General features: G+C 41.1%; 2 protein-coding genes across 2 annotated transcripts; both read right to left on the reverse strand.

Annotated features, from left to right (window-relative positions):
• Positions 1–713: 713 nt before the first annotated feature.
• Positions 714–3,720, reverse strand: cd59b (CD59 molecule (CD59 blood group) b). Its single transcript, XM_067591036.1, has 3 exons — positions 3,491–3,720; positions 2,127–2,228; positions 714–1,096 (listed from the first exon to the last, which is right to left on the reverse strand). Exons 1-3 carry the CDS (start codon positions 3,543–3,545, stop codon positions 897–899), a joined length of 357 nt encoding a protein of 118 aa, XP_067447137.1. The 5' UTR covers positions 3,546–3,720; the 3' UTR covers positions 714–896.
• A 6,792-nt stretch (positions 3,721–10,512) lies between these two features.
• prdm11 (PR domain containing 11) lies at positions 10,513–24,379 on the reverse strand. Its single transcript, XM_067591027.1, has 7 exons — positions 24,148–24,379; positions 22,248–22,325; positions 21,503–21,762; positions 20,777–20,844; positions 20,395–20,582; positions 17,851–18,357; positions 10,513–16,461 (listed from the first exon to the last, which is right to left on the reverse strand). The coding sequence occupies exons 2-7, from the start codon at positions 22,273–22,275 to the stop codon at positions 14,312–14,314; spliced, it is 3,201 nt and encodes a 1,066-aa protein (XP_067447128.1). The 5' UTR covers positions 22,276–22,325; positions 24,148–24,379; the 3' UTR covers positions 10,513–14,311.
• Positions 24,380–26,315: the final 1,936 nt, after the last annotated feature.

Here is a 26,315-nt window from a genome sequence, read left to right on the forward strand (position 1 = left end):
CAAAATGGAAATCCTTATTATAGGTCCTGAGCACACTGATGACCAAGTTCTGCCTCCTCTTAGTTCTCTAGCTCAGCATGTTGTACCAACTGTTATAGTAGATCATAACCTCACTCTGGAGTCTCATGTTAGAAATATCTCTAGAATGAGGTCTTAGATCCAGAACACGCGAGTCTTAAAAAGACAGAGGAGATAGAATTGAGTAATTTTTACAGTACAGGAAGCCCCACCGTCACCATAATAAGATCATTTTTATTGTTTTCCACCGTAGCAGCACTTTAAAACTACAGTAAACTCTGTTTAAGCAGCTACTTTGTCAGAAATACAACAGAAGAGCAGCTGATGTTTCTGTTTACACACCAGACAAACAAACTCACACTGTGAGGAGTTTTTCCTTCATCACCTCTTTCATCTCTCTCCATAAACTCTGAGTCTTTGTGGCCTCGATGAGCGCAGAGCTAAGAGAGAAGTTCAAACTCCGGCTACTTTCACACCTGCACACACCTGACAGAGCGAGGTCGTCTCATTGTTTTGGAAAGTTGCATTAACTTAAATTTTATGAGAATCTAAATGATTATACCTTTAACTTTGCTTTATGAGCATGTTTCATGAGTCAGTGTGATGTTGGGGCTGGGAGCGATCAATCAAAAGAATAAACCAATCAGAAATCAATGAGGGAGACAAAACTGATACAAAGACACAACAAAAACATGTTTAATTTTTTCTTATATTTATTGTTAAACTTGTACAGTATGAAATTCATAATTAGCAAACAAGGTAAAAAAGTGTCGTTCTTTATTTAACGTGACCTGAGAAGCTACAACGAACAGCGACGACACTCAGTTTAATTCCTGTTAACTTAACAAAAACATCAGTAATGATCCTGAAACGTGAGATCAGATCCAACACCACCAGACGCTCAGCAGCGACCCCATCAGAGCCAGGACGGGCGTCGCCGTGGTGACGGCGTTGCTGGAGTTGCACAGGTTGCTGCTGCAGCAGCGATACGTGAAGCCAGAGATGGCGGGAAACATCTGAGTGAGGCGAGAGTTATCGCAGTCGGTGTAGCGGATACACTGACGGATGGTTTTACCACCTGCAGACACACATATGCACCAACTATTACTGCAAAACACTACAGGTAAACTGCAATCAATATTTATCTTCAGGAAGTTAAAGTACATCAAGTAACAGCAATAAAACTGTTTTATATTAAGTATGTTCTCATTATGAATATGAGACAGACGTTGTGATTTTCAGAAGAAAAAATAAGGAATCAATATATATATATATATATATATACATATATATATATACATATATATATATATATATATATATATATATATGGCATATAATTTATTATTCACCATAAATACTTTGAATGAGTAACTGGTTGCTATCATCGGGTTAGGGTTAGGTTTCCTACTGGCATAGATATGATTGACATAGATGTTTTCTCACTATGATCTATGTTCAAATGAAATGACAACATGTGTCTGTATTGATTACACCTGATATAGTTTTACTGTAAATTCCAACTTTGGCTGGACTGCAGGTTTATAATGTTATATCTGCCTGGAGGGGACAATATTAACTTTATCTCATTCACAGCAGTTAACAGCCATTATTTTCACATCTTGATTAAAGTACAGGTTATATTATGTGTTTTAATCTTTCAGGCCACCGGCGCTCGTTATCGACTGTTTCCTACCTGGTCGAGTTTTGATTGAGCAAATGACAGTTACATATCAGTTCTGTGCTTCTTTTCATAGGAAAACTATGTAAATACATACTGCGTGTACTATAACTGCACAAAGCCTCTCTGTGGTTCTTTAGTGAACTATGAGTGTTCAGTGTTCACCAGGACTCTTTACATAGAAAACATCATCTGATTAACTTTAGATGATATAATAAGATGAGAAACACACATAGTGACCAGTGGCGGCTGGTAAAATTTAAAGTTATGGAATGACTAAGAGACAGTAAGAATAAACATTTTTTTATTTCATAGTTATTTCATAATATAGAATTAATTTATGTTAATTATCTATCGTAGTTATTATTATATTAGTTAAAGTGATCTCTGGATAAACGTATAAACACACAGCTGAGTCATAACTGACCTCTTTCACTCAGAGAAATACACGAGTCCTCGTACGTGCACTCCTGGACGTTCTCACAGCGTCCGGTGTAATCTGAACACTTGTAGCAGCGAAGTCCAGAGCCTGAAGGAGAAGAAGAAGAAGAAGGAGAAGAAGGAGAAGAAGAAGAAGGAGGAGGAGAAGAAGAAGAGTCAGTTTGCTTTGTTTCTCTGGTGGTAAAGTTACTGTTTCATTAGTGATTGTGTTTGAAGTTACTCTCGTTAGTTTACTGTGATTATGAGTTATGATGTCTCATGTTTATCCTTTTCTTCTACTGTCAGACAAACCGATTCAAACTATTCTTTATTAATGAACAGGAAGTCACGTATGAAGACAGATGTTCACCTGAATAATCTACAGGTCATGTGACAATAATAAAGCTGAAACAGCCTTAAAGCCTCTTATTGCTGCATTATTTCATACTGTACTCTCAAACAAATGAACAGTTTTAAGTATCAAATACTGAAATATGGCTGAATTAAAGGCATCACATGATGAACGTAGACGTCACAGTTCTGTCAGAGTCAGCTGGTTTTAGCTGAACTCCGTCGTCAGACTGAAATATCTCAACAATTATCAGATGGATTCCTGTGAAACGTCCTTCAGACACTCATTGTGTTTAGTGCTAATTAGCATATGTTAGCGTGCTAACGTGCTAAACTAAGATGGTGAAGATGGTATACATTACACCTGCTTAGCATCATCATTTTAGCATTTAGCTTAACGCTGCTAGCATGGCTGCAGGTAGACGTACGTCACGGCAGAACGACGACGGTCTCACATGTTGTTGGTCGCAGTAATATTCTGCTCTGTGTTGCTGCACTAAAACCTACCAGCTGCATCTCTAATCAATATCTTTTTTTATCCGGTCTCGATATTACGTCAGCAGCGGTCAGCACTGCTGGGGTCAAAGGTCAACACATTTGAACTTTCGTTGCACCGCAGACGCACACATTAATGATGAAGCGCTCACAAAAGCTTATTTTCACAATAATATGAATACATCATCAGTCTGAAATCACTCTATATTCACTATACAGTCACTGTAGTGAGTAAATGATCTATTTATTGATCTCTCTAGTGTACACACCAAAACTCATCCTATAAACCTTCAATTAAATGCTCAAAATGTGATTTAATAAAGTAATATTTAGTATCATCTGTAAACAGATACCATTATATGATCCTTAATTTGACAATTAAAGACACTCACTCACCTGTTCTGCTCATTAGGAAAAGCTATTTAAACTGAGGAATGAGAGGATTTGAGATAAAGGTAGTTTTACTGACACCCGTCTGCTCGTTTAATAACTCTACTGAGTATAAATTAATCCTGGTCCACTCACCCAAATGAAGCATCCCAAAGCAAACCAGCAGGAACAGCCGTCGGCAGCGCGTCATGTCGTCTCCTGGGAGGATGAAGAGTGATGAAGGTGACGGCAGGCAGGCAGGAGGGTCGTCAGGTCGGGTCAGAGCAGCGCGGCGTCCGGCTCTCCGTTTGTGTCCGGTCGCTGGGGACGCGAGTCAGACGGCGGTCGACTGACAGCGAGTCTTTGTCCAGCTGGTCACAGAGACTCGCTGTCTGGCCAAACTCATCCTCCTCCTCCTCCTCCTCCTCCTCCTCCTCCTCGTCTTCTCCAACAATCACCCGGACTCTCTGAGGGCTGTATTATAGCTGCACTATACTGTTTATGTGTGCTGCTTTCTATCTATTTAAAGGTCAACAGCGACGGGTCTTATACTCACATTATAGTGATGTGTTTTTCCATCGTGTCTGTAACTGTATAGAACAACTAAACACAAGAACAACTGAAGCAAATGTAAAGGTTAAGATCATGGTGATTGCCATCAGGCCTCTTGCGTCAGTGCATGCCTCCGAGGCGCCTGGAAATGCCGAACCAACGCCAGTCTCTCCCACAGAGGAGACGGCGGTCTCGGGTTAAAAACTCACAACTACAACTTTTACTTGTTTTGGTGTCAAATTGAAGTTTCTGTGCTCTGCTGAAGGTTGAGAAAACAGACTTTCATTATATTCTGCCACAGTGACCGCTGAGGGGCAACAAAACTGGACATTTAAAATTCTAGATAACAGTTTTAATTTTCTATCAACTGACAGATTAGTGACTTTACTCCAACGTTTGTATCGTCAGACGGTTAAACCTGCATTAACTGATGTTTAGTTTTCATCAGCTTGAAGTTGATGGTAAACTGGTAACTGGGCTGCACTACTCAAAGCACTTTTACACTACAGGCACTACATTCACACACACACTGACACACTGACAGCAGGCTGCCATGCAAGGTGCTTGTTCACACATTCACAGCAGTTTGAGGTTCAGTATTTTGCCCGAGGACACTTCAACAGGAGCCGGGAATCGAACCGCCGATGTTCCGATTAGTGGACGACCTGCTCGACCTCCTGAGCAGCTATATGTTGAACATGTTAGCAAACAGTTGTTTATTTCCACATCCAGCAGTTACGGAGCAACATGATCCTCCCATTGATAAAGTCAATAATCACATGTGGGGTTCCTCAGGGTTCTAGTCTTGGTCCTTCATAGTTTCAATCTGGTTAAAGCTGCCTGAACTTGTTTTCAGCAGAATAGTCTGTAAAAACTATTTCTGTCATATTATCAGCTTATAAAGTACTCGTGGCTAACATGTTAGCAAACAGCTGCTTATTTCCACATCCAGCAGTTACGGAGCAACATTATCATTCATGTGGAGTCGTGTTTCTCTTTTAGCTGTTTTTACTCTCCACCAGCTCCTGAGGGAAACATCTGGCTCTTTAGCTGCTAAATGCTCCACTATGTTCACCAGCTAGTCTACAGCTAACTGTTAGCAGGTAGTGTTCCAGAGAGTGAACCAGAACAGTAAAGTTGCAGCCGGACAGATAAACAATGAGCTGAAACTCACTATAAAGCTCCGTAAAGCCGAGAGGAGCTGCAGAGTCTCACCAACACGTCACATTACACACTGACACATCAGACTGAGGAGTTATAGAAATATATGAGGAATAAAAGAAGCGTCTCTGGAACAGTCGCTGCTTTTCTATCCACTTGTTTTTATGCTAATTTTTAAATTTGCATAAAAAACTCTGACTTAAGTTTGAAAGGATGATGGAAACCAGCCGGGACGATACGGCTTCATTATTTATCATTGTATCTCATTTTTTAGTATTTTACATGAATATATCAATAATTCCTAATTATATAATCTAATTGATCCAATCTGGAACTGGATCCAGGAAATTGATGGATGGATTAATTGATTGAAAAATGATTAATTCATTGAAGTTTTTGCTAAAATCATCATGCTGTGTTTACTTGTTGAACAGAAACGGCTTTTTAAGACCTTCTAAACTAATTTCAGTGTTTTCATCACTGCTACTTCTGGTGTCATTCTATCGATCTCAAACATGTTGAATATAAGTTTAAATAGACTTGTGGTTTGCAGAGTGTTTTCAGAGTGTTTTCAGAGTGTGTTAGTGAAAGGGTTTGGTTTGGTCTGGATGTGTTTGTGTTGTCATCTATCAGTTCCAGGGTGTGACAGACGGGACGACGGTCAGCTGCTGCACACAGAGAAGACACTGTTCCTGCATCCAGCTGCTGTCTGAAGCTGATGGAGGCCTTTTGTCCAAACATTAGTTTTCCATTTTAAACTACTTCACTTTTCCACAGTTCACAGCAGAGAATGAATCTGATAAATAAAGACAGATACTGACACCATGGTTTACTTTGTCCCCTCGTTCTCTATTAATATGCCTTTTAGGGCTTTAGGATGTTTTTACCTTAGTTAAGAGTTTTGGTATATAAATAATTACTGTTAGTATGATTTTTATCTGACCCTATGTACTTCACTGATTTTGGGTGTTGGACATGTGACATAAACATTCCAGAGTCTGCATGTCACCTTAGGTAATATGATATAGCCCTTTGGGAGGACCTTAGAAATACAAACAATGGATCCATGGTCAAGTTTGGAACTGGTCCAGATGTGGTATGTTGTGACACATAATATGTTGTGAGGCAGCTGTCAATCACTTGATGGATGGCTCCCAACTGACCTAGTGCCCATGAAGAACCTATGTTATTCATGTGATAAGATACAGATGTGTAACCCCATATAAGCTATGCACCGACAGTGGTACGGTGCCCAGACCATCTTTGTACTGGAATGGACCCGATGGCCATCGTCTAATAAACGTCTACAAAATAGGAACTTCACCAGCTCTTCCTTTGAACGACATCATCACACATCCTTCCTTTCAGTTACTCAACCCTGCTTCTGTATCTCTCAGCTTTTATGCTTTTGTTTTGTTTTGTGTTTTTGACCATTAATCAATTGTTTACTATTTATAACACCTGATAACTTTTTACTAAATCTTCTTTTGGGTGAAGCTAGAAGACAAAAAGGTAAAATATCACATTGAATGTTTCTGCAGTGACTGTGGATGAGCTCTGTGTAATAAACCATCAGGATGTTTAGAGACTTAATAAAGGGTTAAAGGTTTCACAAATGAATTGATAGAAAATCATCTTGTTGTTTTGCCTCTCGGGACTTTAGGGGCTCCGTTAGAAACAAATAAACACATGAGGAATAATGGAAAGAATAAAATGGATTATTGGTGAAATATAAACCTGTTATGTGAATACATGCGTGTGAGTGTGAACGAAGAGTCAGTGCAGCAGGTGATGTCAGTCTCCAGGCAGCTGCAGACCGGTTAGCAACACGTTAGCAGGCGCCTGCAGACAAAGATCATTTCATTCAGCTCCGTTAAACAAAGAGGTCACAGTTTCACCATCAGCCGTTCGCTCCGACAGATCACTGCTGAAACAGCTCACACTCAGCTGTGTAAAAGTGAATCTGAAAAGCAGTTTTGGCTCCTCTTTCGTGAAACTATTCGGAGCGTTATGGGGGTGTCACATCTCTTCCTGACCTCCTTTGTGTTTTTTGCAAGTTGACCCTTCTGCTCAACTGGACACGTTTCCGTCCTTTTCTATGGATTCAGTCCAAGTGTCTGTTAAACTTGGCAGGAGTTTGTTTGTTCTCGGATGAAAATCTTCTCACACTCGGTCTCTTGGAGACCGTCACATCCTTCTTGGCAGAATAACAAGAGACAAACTGTTTTTTCTTTTGATGCATAAAGCTAACAGCTCAGACTGTCACCTCTGACCTCTGATGGAGCCGGGGGGTTCACTTCCTGACTCCCTTCACCTCCCACTGGGTTCCTCTACAGACTGTATGATGCTGTATGAACGGAGTAGTTCAACTCTTCAACACTGACATCAAACCCTGAGACTTTGTGAACGTCTCTAAAGCTCACTAATTAACACGCTGTATTTTATTTGTTTCATTCGTACAAAAACTGAAATACAAAAATGACAGGTTGTGATTCATCCACCTGCTCTAGAACAGGTTTTGGTCTTCAGGAAGCTGCAACTCCACTAAAACCACATTTTTACATTTCTGTCACATCTTGCCTGGACTTTGGGTGTTTTTTTGGTCTTATGTTGTGTTCTGTGGGGTCTCCTGGTTTTGCACGTCTGTTAAGTCTCTCGGTTCATAAGGGTTTTCTTGTATGATTTGGGTGGTGGGTTTTGGAGGACTGCATCATTGGTTTGTTGGGTTTGTGTTTGTGGTTGGTTTTGGATGGGTTAGTGTAGATGGCATTGAGTTTGTTTTCTGGGTTTTTGTTCTGTTTCCCTTGTGTGTTCATGTGCTCCTCCACACCTGCCTTGTGTTAGCCTCGTCAGCCCTGCCCTGCTCCCTGTGTGTCCTCAGCCAATCAGCTCCCTGTATGTTCATTCCCCTCTCTTGAGTTCTCCACTCATCTCCCCACCTGCACCTCATCTCCTCGTTAGTTCAGTTTCTTTAAGTTCTGGTTTTCTGTTCAGTCTTTGTTGGATCGTTTTGTGTTGTTTCTTCTGCTAGTTCTGTTCAGCTCTGCTTTGCCTGTTCATGACATCACAATTAAAGGAGTTTTTCATCATATCTGCATTCCGGCCTCTGCGTTTGGGTCCACTCCTGCCTCCCCGAGTCTGACACATTTCTTTGTTTAATCAGATTAAATAAACCAGATATGTGTTGATTAGAGAGCTTTACAGCCGCCATGTTTCTACAGTAGCCCAGAAGGCACAAACCAAACAGTGGCTCTAGAGAGGACCTTCCATGTGTTTTGCAAGTTTTAAATCCTGCACACGGGTCTTTAAGGCTTCTTGAAACCTTCCGTCTAACGTGCCGTGCAGACAGTCCGCAGCTCGCTCCTCTGTTGATGTAGGCAGCTTAGATTTTATTTCATTTTATAGGTAAAAAAGAGAATGAAGAAGATCATATAATGTTACAAAACAAATCAATAATCATCTATCACCCAACTCAACAACTCAGCCGTCGCTCTCCTGGAGCCGGTCGCACCAACTCTTCCTCCTCAGGCAGCTGAGACCTTGTCCGCACTAAGACCCTGATCGGACAGAGCGCCGTTCAGCAGCCTTTCATTGTTTTCAATGAGAGTGAAGCTTTTTGCTGCTTTTGCATCGCTGAGCGCCTCGTGTTTTTCTGCTCTATGTTGAAAAAAACTTCAACTCGACTTCAGCAGCGTCATTTGCATTTTTGTCCAATCGGATGGATTGAGAGGCGGGGCCCTCTGGAGGTGGTGACGACGACGGATGAGCTCCGTTCAGAAAACAAACATTTTATCAGTATTTTGCTCGTCGTCTTGCTGACAGACCTGATAAAGGATGAATCCAGACTTTTTACAAATCGACATCATGATGTAGTTATTTCGGCATCCTTTTGATCTGTTTATTGCAATTAAATAACAGCAAAATCTAAGTTTATTTACACTCAAACCGGCCGTTCTGAACTTTGATCCTTGTGGTATTTGACCAAAACATATCAGATACATTTTATTAAGGCCTCAGGGAACTGTGTTCACTGTGTTCACTAGTGGAAAAGAGGTATAATATGACATCTTTAAATTAGCTCTTAGTTTCCCTCATCTCAGGCATAACAAGAGTTTTCACTAATCCCACTTTGTGAAACAAAGACCTGGTGTCAGACTGAAGGAACCTCGACTTTGGAACAACCTGCCCGATGAACTCAGACTTGCAAAATTAGTCTCTAAATTAGTGTTTAAATAGTCTGTTTTAAATATATTTTTACATTTCTTATTGTTTTTGTATTTCTGTTGTTTTGCTTCTGTATTTTCTTTCCTTATTTCCTTAATTTTGAGGAATTTGCATGTTTGTTTTTTTTTTGCTGTGTCATTTTTGTCCTTGTGAACCACTTTGTAATCTCTGGCTTTGGTAAGTGCTATATGAATTAACTTTATTATTATTTTTATTATTGTTATCATTATTTGGTAGTTGCCTAGCAACAATAAAAAAGGTGCATCAAGTGCTCTGTCTGTCTGGGCCCTGAGCAGACTAAATTGGAAACACGTCTTTCCATTTTGTTCCTGCGTTTTGAGTTTTGTGGAAACGCTGACCGATCGCTGACAGAACAGATGGTGGCAGATCCATGTTTTATTGGAAGAAGAAGAAGAAACACGACAATAACAACGATGGTGGATGGCTTCATGCGAGTGTTGTTCTCTTTATTTTCTAGTTTAGCTTAGCTTGTTTAGAGTTAAATGTAGCTAGCATAGCATAGCATAGCTCGAAAACAATTTCGCCAGTTTAGATGTAGTGTTAATTATAGCCTAAGTCTTTACTAAGTGGACATTTACGCATTTCTAAATTAAATTGTTGCATCACAAACTAGTTCTTACGCAGAGGTTGGTTGTTACTAAACATTTAGACCCAGTAACTGCCAGGTGTAGCTGCTGCGTCGCTAACTTAGCAGTCTAACTGACAAAACTAACGTTAACTTGCTAATAGACAACCTGTTTAGGCTGAAGAGTGTAAAAGAAGCCATTTTAAATATGTTCTGCATGTTAGTGAGATATTTTAAATTACATTTTATAAACATAACACAACATAACCCCAAATTATAGCATGCTACGCCAATAACATTAGCCTAAATGACCAAATAATATTAGCTAGGTTAGCATACTGGATATTTCTGGTTACAAAGACTACTGTAAGCATTTTTTTTTTATAAACATGTTTGTTTTGTGGTTTTACTTATTATTTCCTATCCTATGTGAATGAATGTATTCCTGTTTGGAAGTTTTGTTGTGTTTTGTGTCATGTTGGACTCAACAATGCAGGAACATGCTAATAATCAGATCTATCACTGTAAACTGCATAATAATTTCAGTGTCAAGTGAATATCTTTGAAAAGAGATGATATGCTCATCAATGAACTGAGATGAAGCCCTTTAAGATCTAACATCTTTAAGATGGCTGACAAAATGACTGCAGCTAAATTGTCTTTTAAAATGTATTTTTAAAGCGTATTAAACAGAAACAAACAGTGAACAGAGAAATCAAGTAACCACACATTTCTTTTGGTTCATGTGTAACCAGAATCTACAGAGGGAAGGGGCCACGGAGAAAAAAAAAAACCCAAAACTAATTTGTGCTCCCGATTTCACTACTTTGCCTGTTTGACGACGTTTCCCTGTAACATCAGTTACTGATCCAAGCTGGATCCAAGGCAGCCAGAAAGCACTCCACAACCATGGATGTACTAAGACAATATAATACATCATATACATGTATATGCTGTATATGATATAAAATGTGCATGTCCAGAACCCTGAAGCTGGACGACGTCTGCAGGAACATGAAAGTTTATGGAAAAAAGTTATCCAGTAGAACACGTTTAAAGGATCTCAGAGATAACACAGTGTTGTGCTTAAAGTAAATCCACATATCTGAGCCCAAGTTCAAAATAAAACCTTATGAAATCCAAGAGATCCACAGTGTGGATGTACGCAGGACTAGAGGATGGCGTGAGGCTGAATTCTGTTAAATCAAGAACACAAATGACAAAACTAACGTTGACTTGCCTTGTTGCACTGCCTGTTGGCATCTACCTCCTATCGGGCCCAAACTTAAGCTTCATGGCACTTACTTGTGTTGTTGTCTCCTGACTAGATCCTGCTTGTGTTGTCTCAGTCTCATATGTACGTCGCTTTGGATAAAAGCGTCTGCTAAATGAAATGTAATGTAATGTAACAAATGAATTATTTTTTTCTCCGTGGCCCCTCCCGGGCTCTGAAAGAAACTCAAATCAAACTCCAGCAGTGAAAATCTCACAGTTCAGCAAACAGCAAACATTAACAACTTAAAGCCTTAAAACTCCATCCAGCTGTGGAGTCACATTACAATCAGCCAAACATCAGTATAAAGGCGACTAGCCGTTAAACATGTATAAGGCAGAGTACAAAATAAGTCAAATGTTTTTGGATTGAAACCGTAGCAATAGAACTGAAATGTGATCAAACCAACAGTCTCTTTATGAATTCTGGAGAAAAACACTTAAGTCATCACCCAGCTCATCAACCGTACGTCACATAGAAGATATGACCAGAAACAGTCCAGGCAGCATCCTGCACACAAACATAATGCTTTCAAAACCATGACCATTTTATACAGTAAAAACTGCATGCATACAATACATACATGCACAATATGCTAATAAAAACAAAAGGCATACAGGTTTTATCTTTCAGTGATATGAAAGGAAGAGATTTGATAGCTTGAAGCTAACCATGTAGAGATCTTTATGAAGTAGTTCCATGTTTTGGGAAAGTTATGCTTAGTCACATATTTCCCAAAAGAACACTGATACCACTCTCATGTCCGTGTGCAAAGTATGGAGCTAGAGCCAGGAGGCCATTAGCTTAGCTTAGCATAAGACTGGAAGCAGCTAGCATGGCTCTGCCAAAAGTTCAACTAATTATCACTGTTTCTCGCTTGATTAATCTGTATGCAAATAGAAATGCATTTTAAAAAAAAACTTTGGACAGATTCAGCCCTGCTGCTTCTCCTCTTTCAAACCTTTATGCCAAGCTAAGCTAAGCTAAGCTAAGCTAAGCTAAGCTAAGCTAAACTAAGCTAAGCTAAGCTAAGCTCCAGGCTCTAGCTCTTTTCTTAACACACAGACATGAGTTTGATATCCAACTCATGGAAAGAAAACAAATTTATATTATCTCGCAAAATGTCTAACTATTCCTTTAGCTTAAGGGCACAAAGCAAATTTTTTACCAAAATTTTGTACAAAAATAAAGCAAAAGTGACCATCTGCCTGCTGAGGTCAGCTCTGATATTCCCACCATCATACATTTATGTTAGCATATAATAATAATAATTATTACTATTATAAAATACGAGGTGTATGCTAAAAGCAACAGTTGAGTATCATCATGCTTACATATGTTTTGAGTCAAGGATTTTGAAGCCTGAGCTTTGGCCAAGACTGTAGTTACCCTGCTAGAAGCTGATGCATCAGAGAAACAGAACAACTTAAAAATATATTTGTAGCAGTAAACATCTAAACAAATATGGCAAAATACAGTTATGGCATAGCAGGATAGCACCTTTTTCTTTCAGTTCTTGCATCGATCATTATGGCACAATCATCAGATTCAAGAGAAAAATACTCTCCTTAAAAACAGGCTGAAAAGCATTTACAATATATACAGTTTATAGAATATATACAGTGAAGCAGGGTTGTAAGCATTTCTAAAAGAAATATGAAGCCTTTATACATTCTTATTCTCCAGCTTCTTTGTTTCTATCAGGCACAAGATGACTGAATATCCTGTTAGCAAATAAGCTAAAGCAGAGATTCACTTAATAGCACATTTAGTTTGACACTTACTGATTGTTCTCAGAGTAAAACTGACTTACTCAGATAATAAGTGCTTTATATTCCAGCAGGGACAGTCAGAAGCCCTCTGTTTGACAACGCTCATCAGTGGAAGAAGGTTTCAGCACAATATTCAGCTGAACTGGGATTTCTTTGAGAAAGAGGTTTGCTTAATGGTGTAGAGGAGCGGCGCCTCCTCACTGCTTCATTTCAGAGCTTTCTCACCAGAAATGCAAGTAAGACATTTTTTTAGTCACCCGATTAGCTGCACGAGCAACAGCAACACACACTACCCTGATTTTCCGCCAGCTTTTGCTTTACAGGAATTTTTTACAAATACATTAATAAATGTAAAATGTCCTTATATCTTCTTACAACTACATTATAGTGTCTTATAAACCACTTATTAAGTTTATATACCGTTTATAAATGCTAAATAGGGAGGTTAAAGTAAAGTGTCATCGCTCCAGTAAAAGAATGCAGGGTCATTGAGCGTGAATAATTCTGCTGTCAGCATAAAACTCGACAATCAGGACAAAATGATTGTTGCCATGGTAACATATAAAATCCTGCCCCAGTATTACAAATCTGACAGCCTTTAAACTTTATATAAACCGACCTTCTTGATTGTATTTTCATCTTCACCGGTACTGTCCACACTACCACAGCCTGGTGCATTATTTAATTGCTGGACTTTTCAGTCTGAATGCCCACTTAGAATCTGTGCTTCTGTGACTGCAAAACTCACAAATGTAGCAATCACCCTGATATGCTGGGCCTATCATGTTAAAGTCTGAGGCAGCAGATGCCACAGTTGGGAGTAGAGCAACAGGGGGAAAAGTGGATTAAAGCTCCAAAAATGCTCCACACAAGTATACTAACACAAATGGCAGCACCTGGCCCAGCCGGTGCAGATGTGCAACTCTGGTCGACATATTTGATATAGGCTAGTTAGAGCTAATGAGAACGTTTCTATGACCACAGTAGTAAACAAACATGGAATGTGTACTGCTGTATTAACTGCACAGAAGAAAGAAAAAAAGAAACACAGAAGATGCGATGTGCGACCTTTGAATCGCTTACAGGGGAAGGACGGAGAATTCTTGTCTGAATGAAGAGGAGACAAAGTTCAACTCCAACTTCTTGAACTGCTCAGCAGGACTGTTTTGACCTTTCACACAAATGAAAGGTGGTCTTTCTGTTGTGTCATGCTATAGCGCGTCCACTACGCATCTCACACTTGCATAGTGTTAGGAATCTTCAGGTGACACACTTTCAAAACCGTAAAACAGGTGAAATCAATTTTGCTTGTGCATTTGTGTACTTGTGTGGAGCATGTTTGAGGCCTAAGACAGATATTCCTTTTTTTTAGGGGCAGCCTATCACTGCTGTTCTCCTGGGTTCTCCTGTTAGATGTCCGGGTAGAACTCTGTGTCAACATCAACGCTGTGCAATACGGACTTCTGATCAGCAGCTGACATCCTGTTCAATACCTCAGCTGACAGAGAGTAACTGCTGCCAGACTTCTCCTCAAACCAGCCGTCCAGCGCTCGCTTCCCGTCAAAGTTTGTGATGGGCGGTCCGTTAACTGCGACAGTCAGCAGGTCGTTCATCTGCTCCAGGGTCAGCCGGGAGCGATTGTTCTTACACATTTTTTGTAGAGACCCCCGTCCTTTATCACAGCAGGCCGTGGAACTGGGCAGGACCCTGACAACCTGCACAATCCGACTGAGCAGAGGAAAACGCTGCTTGTACCTGCAGATGTGACTGATGACCTCTTTAAAACCATTCATGCTGTAGTAGTCTGCTTTCAGGTCCTTCCATTCCACCACAAGGCTGTCCCTGGCCTGGGAGCCCTCCTGGACCGCTGAGGGAATCGACTCCAGATGGTTGAATATCATCTGGATTTCCTCCTCCCCGTAGGCCTTTAGGTCCTCCCGGTTGTGCGGCCAGGTGGACAGGTCCAGGACCTTGCAGGCTTTGGCGAATGAGCGGCTCTGCAGGTCCAGTCTCTGAGACAGAATGCCTTGGCTCCTGTTGCAGATCTTTTCTCGGATAGACTGAAATTTGGATTCAGCAACACGCAGATTCTTCAGAGCAACGCCGTTGAAACTTTCACGGAAATTTTCTTCAAACTCCTGCAGATACTCTCCAGGGCAGTCCACCAACTGGCCAATCTCCTGAATGGCATCCTCTATTTTGGCTTCCACCTGTGACACCAGCAGGTACTCTCCCTGGAAGGTGAAAGCTAATCGAGAGAGAACAGCTATGATGTCCAGAAGGAAATAGATGAGCTTTACTGACTGATAGTCCATGAGGAACTGGAGGAGGGTGAGAGCGATGGCAGCCGCATCAGCCCTCTGTGTCTGGCTGCTGATCTCCTTCAGGTGGGCGACTACCTCCAGGTAATCTTTGATGAGTGCGTTAAGGACATTTGGTTCTCCAATAATCCATCGTATGGCTCTGATGTCTCCCAGGAACTCTGTCTCCTCTGACAGCGTTGGAGCAGTGGATCGCAGCTCGGCCATCATGCGAGGGGAGTAGCGGTAGAAACTGAGGAGCTGCTTGAGGTTGTTTTCCAGATCCTCCAGGCAGGAGAGTTCTTTACCGCTGATGGCATCTAGCACCTCCAGGTGAGGCCGATGGATCATGATGGGAAGACAGAGGATCCAGGGAAAAGTCTTTTGCACAGCTATGTACAGGTTCGCTCTCATTCCTGAGGAGATGTTAGTGCCGTCTGCCCCCAAACCAACCACCAGCAAGTCCTGAAACCTGAGGCCAAGGACGCCGAAGGCTCGATCCATAGCCTGGAGATATCCGTCCACACTGGCCATGCTCAGTCTCTGCAGGGACAGGAACTCTGTGTTGGTGGAGCCCTCATTGGTACTGAACTGGACGTAAACTGCCACCATGTCTGAGAAAAGGTCGTCATTTTGTGCATCCATTATGACGCTTAGGAAGGGAGACAGACGCATCTTCTCAGCCAGGTCTTCTTTTAAAGCCCGGGCAATGTGGTGGATGAGGATCTGACAGTCTCCTTCGTTCATATACTGGTCCACCACTTTGAGGTCACACTTCTTTAAAAGCTCTGCCAGTGGACGGAGGTCGGAGAATGGCCGTCCCTCCAGGGCCAAGTGATACGCTGCGTTGAACAGCAGCATCATGTTTTTGCACATCTCTTCGGTCTTTTCTGGATGCATGCGCAGCTTATACAGCTGCAAACACTTCTTATGGAGGTTGCTCTGGCTGTGCAGTTTGATGGTGTGGATCTTAAACTGCTTGGAGCCGATAATGAAGGCTGAGGTGCGAGATGACTGGACGGTGTACTGGCGGCAGACGTGGCACCACATCTCATTCAGGGTCGGCGAGTAGCGAAGGAACCAGAACTTTTTCAGCCACTCCTGCTTGAAGCGACGAATCCGTCGACCTCCTCCTGACGAAAGTTTCGAAGAGTCCTCTGGAGAAATCACGAGATCTGCAGCAATCGACTCATCAGCTGAGTCCACGTCCTGGTCATCTTCATCCAGAACCACCTGAGTGGGTGTCAAGGGCTCCATCCCTGCAAAGACAAACGCAATCAACCTCTGCTACCAGCTTAAATACGTTTTTGTTAAACTAAAATCAAATAATGTTGGCATTTTTTCACATCATGTAATGTAAATAACTATGTGAGCAATATATCTTCTACTGGTGTGACATGATGATGAATTATGATGACATTTTATTCAGACATTCTCTTTCCCCAGAAGATGAATCCTACTGACTTTGGTGATCCTCTGACTTTTCCTCCACCATGAGGTTAATATTTTTGGCTGTTAGCGAAGTCACAATCTAAACTATTGGATCAATTGCCATGAATATTTGTACAGATGTTCTTGGTTCCTAGATGATAAATCTTGATGAGTTCAGTGATCGTTTTCATGTACCACCACAAACCAGTCAGAATTTTCACTTATCCAATTAAATATTTCCAAAATTTTGTACATACAATCAAAGTTCCTAGACGATGAATCTTAAAGACTTTGGTGATGATCTGACTTTTCATCTCTTGCCAGCATGCAGTTGACATTTGTAGCTTTGAGTGAAACGTCTTGACAAATACTTGATGGATTGCAATAATATTTGGTTCAGACATTTATGTTCCTCAGATGATGAAATGTAATGACTTTGGTGATCCTTTCACTTTTCCTCTAGCACCATCAACTAGTCATATTTTAATTTGTCCAATACTTTGGTGTCTGACAAACAAAAAACATGAATATTCAAGGAAAACTAGTTGTACAGAATTCTTGCAGAAGCTTCATGTACTGGCCTCTGTGTGTCCAGGAGGGGGAGCTGATGGCTGTGGGATTCTCACAGTGCTGCATGGTAATAGAGAGATCGAGCTAATGTTTCCGCCATTAATGGCTCATTAAGATAGCATACTGGCTGAAAATGTGGTTAAGTGGAAGAGGTGGGTTGCAGCTAACTTAATGTGACTGATGTTTCATGTATATTGACATTGCTGTGTTTAAAAGAAAGAAAGTAGTGATCATCTTCATGCCAGATCTGTATTAGGGTAGTGCAGTATTTCATTTAGGAATTATTTAGACATATATGTCTTTGTCAAATTATACATGGTTATTTATTTCTGCTAATATTTTCAGATACCACACCCATCTATACCTTGTGCCTCATTCCAAGTGCCTAGATAAAATAAAATAGAATAGCAAAACTATTATCTGCTTCCGTGTCAACTCCTTAATCAGAGTCCCACTGTGGATATCCAGCTGCAACAATATAGGTGTTCACTACCAGTCTATCGCGTATATTTCCAATAATAGTTCTATCACTAAAGAAAATCTAACAATTTAAAGACACTGAAATCCTAACAAAGAGTTAGAAATCCAGTCCTTGGTCAGAGAAAGTCTTCAACAGTGAGTCCTACCATCATCTGGTTTCAACCTACCTTGAAAGTCTTCGATGGGGCCTTGTTCAGGATGGGGTGGTGCCTGGTCGTGTTGGGGCAGGACCTGTTCAGACATTGATGGACGGACTCCGTCCCCCTGTTCTCCTCTGAGACGGGACAGCTCCTCCTCCAGCTCCAGGATCCTCCTCCTCAGTTTGACACAGTTGGGGCAGAAGGAGGTAGAGGGTTCCTCGCTGGTCTGGTTCTCCTCCTCTTTCTCCTCCACCTTCAGGTTAGGAACGTTAAACGAGTTAAACCCCAACCCGAGTGGTGTTTTACACTCAGTGTGGACGGAGGACGGGGACCTGGACTTGCTGGAGTCCTCCAGAGAAGCCTCCAGGACGTCTTTGAAGATGAGGTCGATCTTCTTCCTCTTGGCAGGAGGCTGGCCGTCTGCGTCTTCGCTGGGTTGTTTACTGGGGCTGGGTTTGCCCTGCAGAGCTGACTGCAGGCAGGGAGATTTAAAGTCCCTCTGAATGTTGGGCAGGACTGCTGGCTTCCCCGAATCTGGAACAAAACAGATTTCTTATTATATAAAGCTGCAACTCAAAGACAAATGATGACCAGAGTGACCATCATCACACTGAGCACATGGCTTCAGTGGTCACTGATCAAACCAGTGAGGTCAAACAGGCAACTCAAAGATCAGACCTGAAAGCCAGTCTAGGCTCTTTACTGTCCTGTTGATGGCTACGTCTCACATGTTTACACGTTCATTTCGAGAGGATGAACTCACACAACAACTCAATCAATCATTGCTGCAATCGTGAGGTAATTGCTGCCATAATAACTTTTCAAAGTTGTAAAATCTTCTCTGTGAGTTTTACAAACCGCTGTGCAGCGTTTTAGTGTCAGACAAACCTTTACACATTAATCTGTAGCTCCAACTCCACTTCCTGGATTGTGTTTCATGTCTCACTGGCACCTTAAACAACACGCTCCCCCCACCAGAGCCCCTTGTATTGTTTTAATGCAGGACTGTTTTTGTTGCTGAATGTTGGATCATCGGTGCTGAAAAGTTACAGACATGATCGGACACAGATCTCCCAAATCCTTCGTCTTAAAGGTGTCGGAGGAGGAGGTTTCTGAAGCTATTCGATCGTCCGACAGGTGTGTCTGAAGGAGTATACTGACCTCTTTAGTCTCACCAGCTTCAGCACAGAAGGAACAACTCAGTTATATTCAGTCTGGTTGGATTGTTGCAGGTGTCATGTCAATATCATGTCTATATATCTACCTGATCTAAGCAGCTCTGATCATCCTCACAGGAGAGATTTGTATTTGATATGTGTGAGTCGCATCCTTCACATCACTACAGTCTGTCTCTCTGCTGAGGGACCAGTTAGAAAACATTTATTTTAAGGTGGATTTCCCCTGAAATAACACAGATCTCTCTGTATGACAGCAGCACCATCTGCTGGAGAACTGAGCTCATTGTGAGGTATTAACTGGTCTACAAATACAGCAGTAATTCAAATACTGACTTTTATGAAATAGAAGTGCACTTGAAATGTTAAAATAACAAAAAGACCTCATTAAAAGAGATTTATCTTTGAACTAATTAAATCATAACTGCAAACACAGCGGAGGTGGGTCATATTAGCTTGAATGATAATTAGCAGCATGTGTGAGCTATAAGAGGCCAAACAGAAGTTGTACCGCACTAAAAGTCACCAATTTGGAGATGTGTTGAGAGGCAGTGAGACGTTCACACAGCGTTTACCGAACCTGAACAACGTTTGTTGATAACGAGGGAAACGAGCTGCAGGTCAGAGTTCACCATCAGAGAGATCTGGGCCATCAGGTTTTCACTGATCTGTACTGTTTATGTATCAGCAACAGAAATCTGTTTAGCAAGAAAATCTTACTGAAAAAATGTGGTGAATCTTAATTAGAGCTGTAACGATTAGTGGATTAATCGATTGACAGAAAATGTACCGCCAACTTTTCTGATCATCGATTAATCACTTTCAGTCATTCTTTAAGAAGAAAATGTCACAATTCTGTGATTCAGCTTCTTAAATGAATATTTTCTGACAGTAAACTGAATGTCTTTGGGTTGAGGACAAAATAAGACATCTGAGTTTTGGAAAACAGCGATCAACATTTGTCTCAGTTTTCTGACATTTTATGGACCAAATGACTAATTGATTAATCAATAATGAAAATAGTCAACCCTACATATAATGGTGGTGACAGGTTATATTTTGTCATGTGACCTTGTCATCTGTTCCTGCTTCACATCATCTGTACACACTTATTTTTCTAGATTATTACTTTAGTAAAATGATTTAATTTGTCAGTTTTGTATAAAATGAACTCATCTGTTTAATGTTATTTTACTTCTTTATTAATTTAAATTCATTCAGGTGCATTCTGTTTGTACTTCTATTTTCAGTTTCACTTTCCAAACTAATAAATGCATAGATGCTGTTGGTGTGGAGGACAGTACAGAGTGAACTGCTTCATCACCAGCTGCAGCTTCACCAAACTGGATTTTAAACCACTTCCTGCCTCTGTAAGTGAACTTCCTGTCCACCTCACCTGCGTCCAGGTTGCGGTCGATGCTCTCCTGAGAAACACAGTGAAGTCGTTGGATGTAGTCGTCGCTGTACCAGACCCTCAGCTTCTCTCCGGCCGCCAGCTCCCGGCACACTCTGAAGTAGATGTTTTTACCGTGTTGAAACGCCGTCAAGTTCCTGTCGCTCTCCTCCGACGAGGTCCGCACAAACCTGCAAACACGTGTCGATGTCAAACACTGTGATTTAATAATCCGTGTTATCTGATGTTTCTACTTATACTTAGTTACACTTTTACTTGTGTTTTGTTTTAATGTTCCTGTTTTCACTTGTGCAGTAAACCTGTAAAGAAACGTGCTTTATAAATAAAGATTATTATTGTTGTTTATTGAAATAAAGAACGTTACTTCATCCAGTTGGCTTTGGTCTCATCGCTGCCATCGATGGATTGATACGTGTTGTTAAAATCAACAATCTGGAAGGAAAACAGACAGAAAACTGGTTGATACTGGTTCTAAACCGGTTCAGACTGGTTCTAAACCGGTTCAGACTGGTTCTAAACTGATTCAAACCTCTTTAAACTGGTTCAGTCTGGTTTTAAACAAGTTCAAAACCGTTCAGACTGGTTCTAAACCGGCTCATACTGGTTTTAAACCATTCAGACTGGTTCTCAACCGGTTCATACTGGTTCTAAACCGGTTCAGACTGGTTCTAAACTGATTCAAACCTCTTTAAACTGGTTCAGTCTGGTTTTAAACTGGTTCAGACTAGTTCTAAACTGATTCAAACCTCTTTAAACTGGTTCAGTCTGGTTTTAAACTGGTTCAGACTAGTTCTAAACTGATTCAAACCGCTTTAAATTGGTTCAGTCTGGTTTTAAACTAGTTCTAAACCGTTCATACTGGTTCTAAACTGGTTCATACTGGTTCTAAACCGGTTCAGACTGGTTCTAAACCGGTTCATACTGGTTCTAAACTGATTCAAAACCACTTTAAACTGGTTCAGACTGGTTTTAAACTGATTCTAAACTGGTTCAGACTGGTTTAAACTGATTCTAAACTGGTTCAGACTGGTTTAAACTGGTTCTAGGCTGGTTCAGACTGGTTCTTTACTGGTTCAGACTGGTCACTTACTATCCAGGAGAAAAATCCGGAGGATTTGTCCTTGGCCACCAGCTCTCCCTCGTACGGACCAAACACTGCCCCTCTGGGGAAGCTCGGATCCAGGCAGCGAACATCCACCTCGTCCCCCTCGGTGAAGACCTCCAGGCCAGATGGGACCGTGAGTGCCGCCCTGTTGGCCGACCCCGGGGCTGCCGGTGTGTCAGGGACAAACAGCGGGGGTCCGTGAGACGAACACTCCTTCTGGAAATAGTCCTGGCACTCCTCGCAGACTGAAGGACAAAGAGCAGATCTCATGAAAATGCCAACTTCATATTTCAGGACTGAATAATATGTGATAGAACAGGATGTGTACAAGGTGTCTGGTCTGTTACTTTCAGATGTTTTTAGGTGAATATAAGTGAATGTTTCAGTTGATTTCTCTGCAGGTGTTCTGTATGTATGGGGGGGGGACTTTGGGGGCTTACAGGTGGTGCAAACACCTGCTGCACCACAGAGACCAGCAGTTAGCTGCTTCCCCTGAACATCAGATGTCTGATCATAGCTTAGCAACCCTAACTAGCTCCAGCCAGTCGTGGCATCACAGTGATGGTCCAAGGAGGTCAGACCCCTCCAGCTGGACCTCCCACCCCCCTTTGAGGGGCCCCCTATTTGTTTGGAGCAGGTGGCTAAATCTTACATAGTGCACCTTTAAGCTAGCATGTTAGCTGTAAACTTGTTCACTGATGCGAGAGAAGAAGGTGAAGTCAGATCTTACACCAGAGGTCCAACGACTGCTCGCTCATGTTGGAACCATGTTGGTAGCAAACCTGCACGTCGTCCACGTCACAGCCCTCTGAGGAACAACACAATGAAACCTGTTAACTTTGCAGCATACCAGTATCGACCAATAAAAGATCAATAACACTGAGACACAGGTGGAACTATAACGACCTCCTGCAGGTCTCTGCTGAGCTCGGCTCACTGAACGAAGCTAATTAATGTCAGTTATATTATTAAACACATCGGATTCTGTTCCTGCTACAACATCTGCTGTAAAAAAGTCTTTTCTCTTAAAAATATCACAGTCCGGCTACTGGGAGCCTACTGGTTTAGACGATGCCATCTAACCTCATCAGACCCTGTTGCGTGTCACCACCCATCACTCTCTCCCTTCAACTCCTGTCATCTCTCCACTGTCCCTTTAATAAAATGCCCCAAAATATATATACATATTTAAAAAATATCACGGTCCGACCCAGCAGGTCTCTCTGGATTCATTTCTGAGGATCAACTCATAGAAACCTGGTTTCACTCGAGGCAGCGAAGCGACTTCTCAAAGATTCGACTGATGCAATTCAGTAATTAATGTCAGAAATAATAATAACAATAATAATAATAATAATAATGCACTCTTAAAATAAAAACACAAGTTTGTCATAGATTAAGGTAATTTGAAGAATAAAGTATTATAATATATATAGTGACTGAATCTGCCAGCAGCTGATTCATAGAATAAAATATCATAAACACTGTTTATGTTGGTCAAAGTTCATAAAAACTGACTTCAGGGATTATAAAAGCATTTATGTTGAGTGTTTGTATAAAAAAAAAAAAAATAAATCTGTTTTTTAAACTCCCAAATATCAAAACAAGTATTCAAGGCTTCAAAAAGCCCCAATCAGTCTGGTTCTATTATTATTATTATTATTATTATTATTATTATTATTATTATTATTATAAAGTTGTAATGTGTATCAGTGTTTTTAAAGCCCAAGGAGACTTCCTCACATGTCTTGTTTTATTCAGTTTACTGTCACAGAGACTCAAGAAACCAGAAAATATTCACATTTAAGAAGCTGGAATCAGAGAATCTGGACTTCTTAAAAAATATTTTTCTTTATAAAAAAAAAAAAGACTCAAAACGATTAATCGATAATCAAAATATTTGATTAATTTCCTGTCGACTGACTGTATATACGTACACATTAAGAAGTGGTAAACAAAACATTAAAATATATTAAAACAGGACAGAATAATAAGATTAAATAAGATGTAAATATATTTCCAGGGATGTTGGTTTATATCAGAAAGCTCCTCACACAGATAATAACAATTATTGATCTGCTGTTTATCTTTACTGTCAGTATAATCCAGCTGTTTGTATGTAAACAAAACACAAAACAAAACCAAACAGAAACTCATGTCTGCATCACGCAGCTAGAAAACACTGAAACACTGAAACAAACACAAACAAACAAACAAACAAACACTGAAACACTGAAGCAAACAAACAAACACTGAAGCAAATAAACAAACACTGAAACAAACACAAACAAACAAACAGAAACACTGAAACAAACAAACACTGAAACAAACACAAACAAACAAACTGAAACACTGAAGCAAACAAACAAACACTGAAACAAACACTGAAGCAAACAAACACAAACAAACACAAACAGCGGCGCAGACGGAGCGGGGGTGCTCGCCGCGCTGCTCGGATGATCCGGATCGCGGTCAGTAAACTGGGATTGCAGGTTTGAGGAGGAGCAGCTGCAGGTTTCCATCTGCGCCACGCTTTCTCCTCTGCAGGCTGCTGCTGGCAAGCTGCCTGCAGTTTTCGGAAGCCATTTTCACTCACTGGCCACAGTGGCTACCGACAGACACAGACCCACCTTCTGCTCACACGCAGCGGGGACACACGCGTCTGTCCCGGGTGAGGCTCCGCTCTGCCCCGGCCGCCGAGCACCGACCCCCGGCCGCTGGCTCCGCGGCTGCCCGCTGATGCAAAGTTTCCCGTTAATTTCTGCAGCGACTCAGTCGCCTCTCCGAGCTGTGACCACCATTTTTATCACAGGAAATGACATGGAAGACGGAAGAAAGCAACTGCGCAAAAATTAAAGTCAACAGTGTGAATTTCAGCCTGAAGTCATAAAACAGGCAGAGAAGCTTGATGGGACCTGAACATCAGCTGATGTCCACAAACACAAACACCAGAACAAATAAAAACAACTCTGATACCGCAGCGGGGGAGGAAAGTAACGAAGTACATTTACTCAGGATAGATACATAGATACATAGATAGATGATGGGTAGATAGATAAATAGATGATTGATAGATAAATAGATGATGGATAGATGATAGATTGATAGATGATAGATGGATAGATAGATTGATAGATGATTGATAGATTGATAGATGATGATAGATAGATAGATGATAGATAGATTGATAGATGCTTTCTTGTCATTTGATATTAAAACACAGAGAAACTTAGTTAGGCAGCGGTCCACTCAGTGGCATAAAAACATAGTATTTATATATATAAATATAATAAATTGCACGTGTATTAGCTGCAGTTGTGTATTGCACTTGGGGATGGGGATGGGGATGGGGATGGGGTGGGGCGGCGGCGCCCTGAGGGAGGCTGCAACAGAGTCTCTGGTCTCTGGACTGGACTGAAGGTCTGTCAGGTTCTGGATCCACTGAGCAGTTCTGACGGTCTGCAGGTGTCTCCAGACTGCTTTCATCCTGCAGCCAGAGGATGAGCAGCAGTTTCCAGGGAGTCTGTTGCACCTCAGAAGAAGAGGAGCTGCTGGGCCTTCAAGTACTGTACTGTAGTACAGTTTGAGGTACTTGTACTTTACTTGAGTATTTCCATGTGATGCTACTTTCTACATGTCAGAGGGAAATATTGTACTTTCTACTCCACTACATTTATTTGACAGCTTTAGTTACTTTTCAGATGAAGATTTGACACAATGGATAATATAACAAGCTTTTAAAATACAACACATTGTTAAAGATGAAACCAGTGGTTTCCAACCTTTTTGGCTTTTGACGTCTTACAAAAAGCAGTGTGTAGTCGGGGTCACATTTCACATGTCTATGAGTTGTTAACAGCTCCACCAAATAGTGATTTTTCCCTCTAAACTTCTCACATGCTTTCATTTCAATAAATGTTCAAATGATCCAATATTTCAGCAAAAATCAAAGATTAGAGAAAAAGTCCAAAAACTGAAAACAGATTTGTGTATCAGAACTTTGGGGGAAAATAGGAGACTGGATATACATATGTTCACTTGTATGCATTTTCTTTTTTTAAGGCCGGAGCACCAGAGGGGCGAAGACACTATTGTATTTTGTGTTTCTTTCTTTCTTTATTATTACACCACTTCAACTCTTAATTTGACCCCTAAACATGCTCAAAAACTCACCAAATTTGGCATGCACATCAGGTCTGGTGAAAAATTTGATAAAATGTATAAATTAACCCCTAAAGTGCCAAAATGTGCTCTCTAGCGCCACCTATGTAACTAAAATGGCCGCCACGGCCCGTAGGAAGGTCGTAGAGAGATCAAACCAAAACTCAATTATTCGTCTCATCAAGACCTACAAATCATCCACTGACACCCCTGACCTAAATCCAACAGGAAGTCCGCAATATGCCCATCAATGTACGACTTTGCGCCAATTTTGGACCCCCAAGAAACGCTATCTCCTCCTAGAGCGTTAATGGTATCAGCTTTAAACTTTAATACATGACTTATGACACTGTGCTGAATAAAAAATATTAAAAACTTTGTAATAACTCGAACGGTTTAGATTTTATAAGTCCTGAAAGTTGCAGTGCCACATCACACCTTACAATGAAAACCAATGGGGAGGCAATCTATGGGCATGACCTTTGTGTCAAACAGAAGCTTCTGACGTCTAAACTATAAGTCTGACTACTTTCAAACCTGTATCAACCTGTCAGCCCAGGTCTGACAACATCTACATGCTTGTGACAGAAGCCCTTGGACTGCGCCACTAAAGGATAGAAAACACATGTAAATTCAA

This window comes from Thunnus thynnus, chromosome 5 (assembly GCF_963924715.1).
Source record: "Thunnus thynnus chromosome 5, fThuThy2.1, whole genome shotgun sequence".
NCBI lineage: Eukaryota > Metazoa > Chordata > Actinopteri > Scombriformes > Scombridae > Thunnus > Thunnus thynnus.

Coding starts and splice junctions, on each gene's coding strand:
- cd59b (XM_067591036.1), bottom strand. CDS start 3,545: ATGACGCGCTGCCGACGGCTGTTCCTGCTGGTTTGCTTTGGGATGCTT. Junction 2,229..3,490: donor CTTTGGGATGCTTCATTTGG/GTGAGTGGACCA, acceptor CTTCTCCTTCAG/GCTCTGGACTTCGCTGCTAC. Junction 1,097..2,126: donor TATTTCTCTGAGTGAAAGAG/GTCAGTTATGAC, acceptor GTGTGTCTGCAG/GTGGTAAAACCATCCGTCAG.
- prdm11 (XM_067591027.1), bottom strand. CDS start 22,275: ATGAGCGAGCAGTCGTTGGACCTCTGGT. Junction 20,583..20,776: donor ACCAAAGCCAACTGGATGAA/GTAACGTTCTTT, acceptor ACGTGTTTGCAG/GTTTGTGCGGACCTCGTCGG. Junction 18,358..20,394: donor CGACCGCAACCTGGACGCAG/GTGAGGTGGACA, acceptor GTTTTGTTCCAG/ATTCGGGGAAGCCAGCAGTC.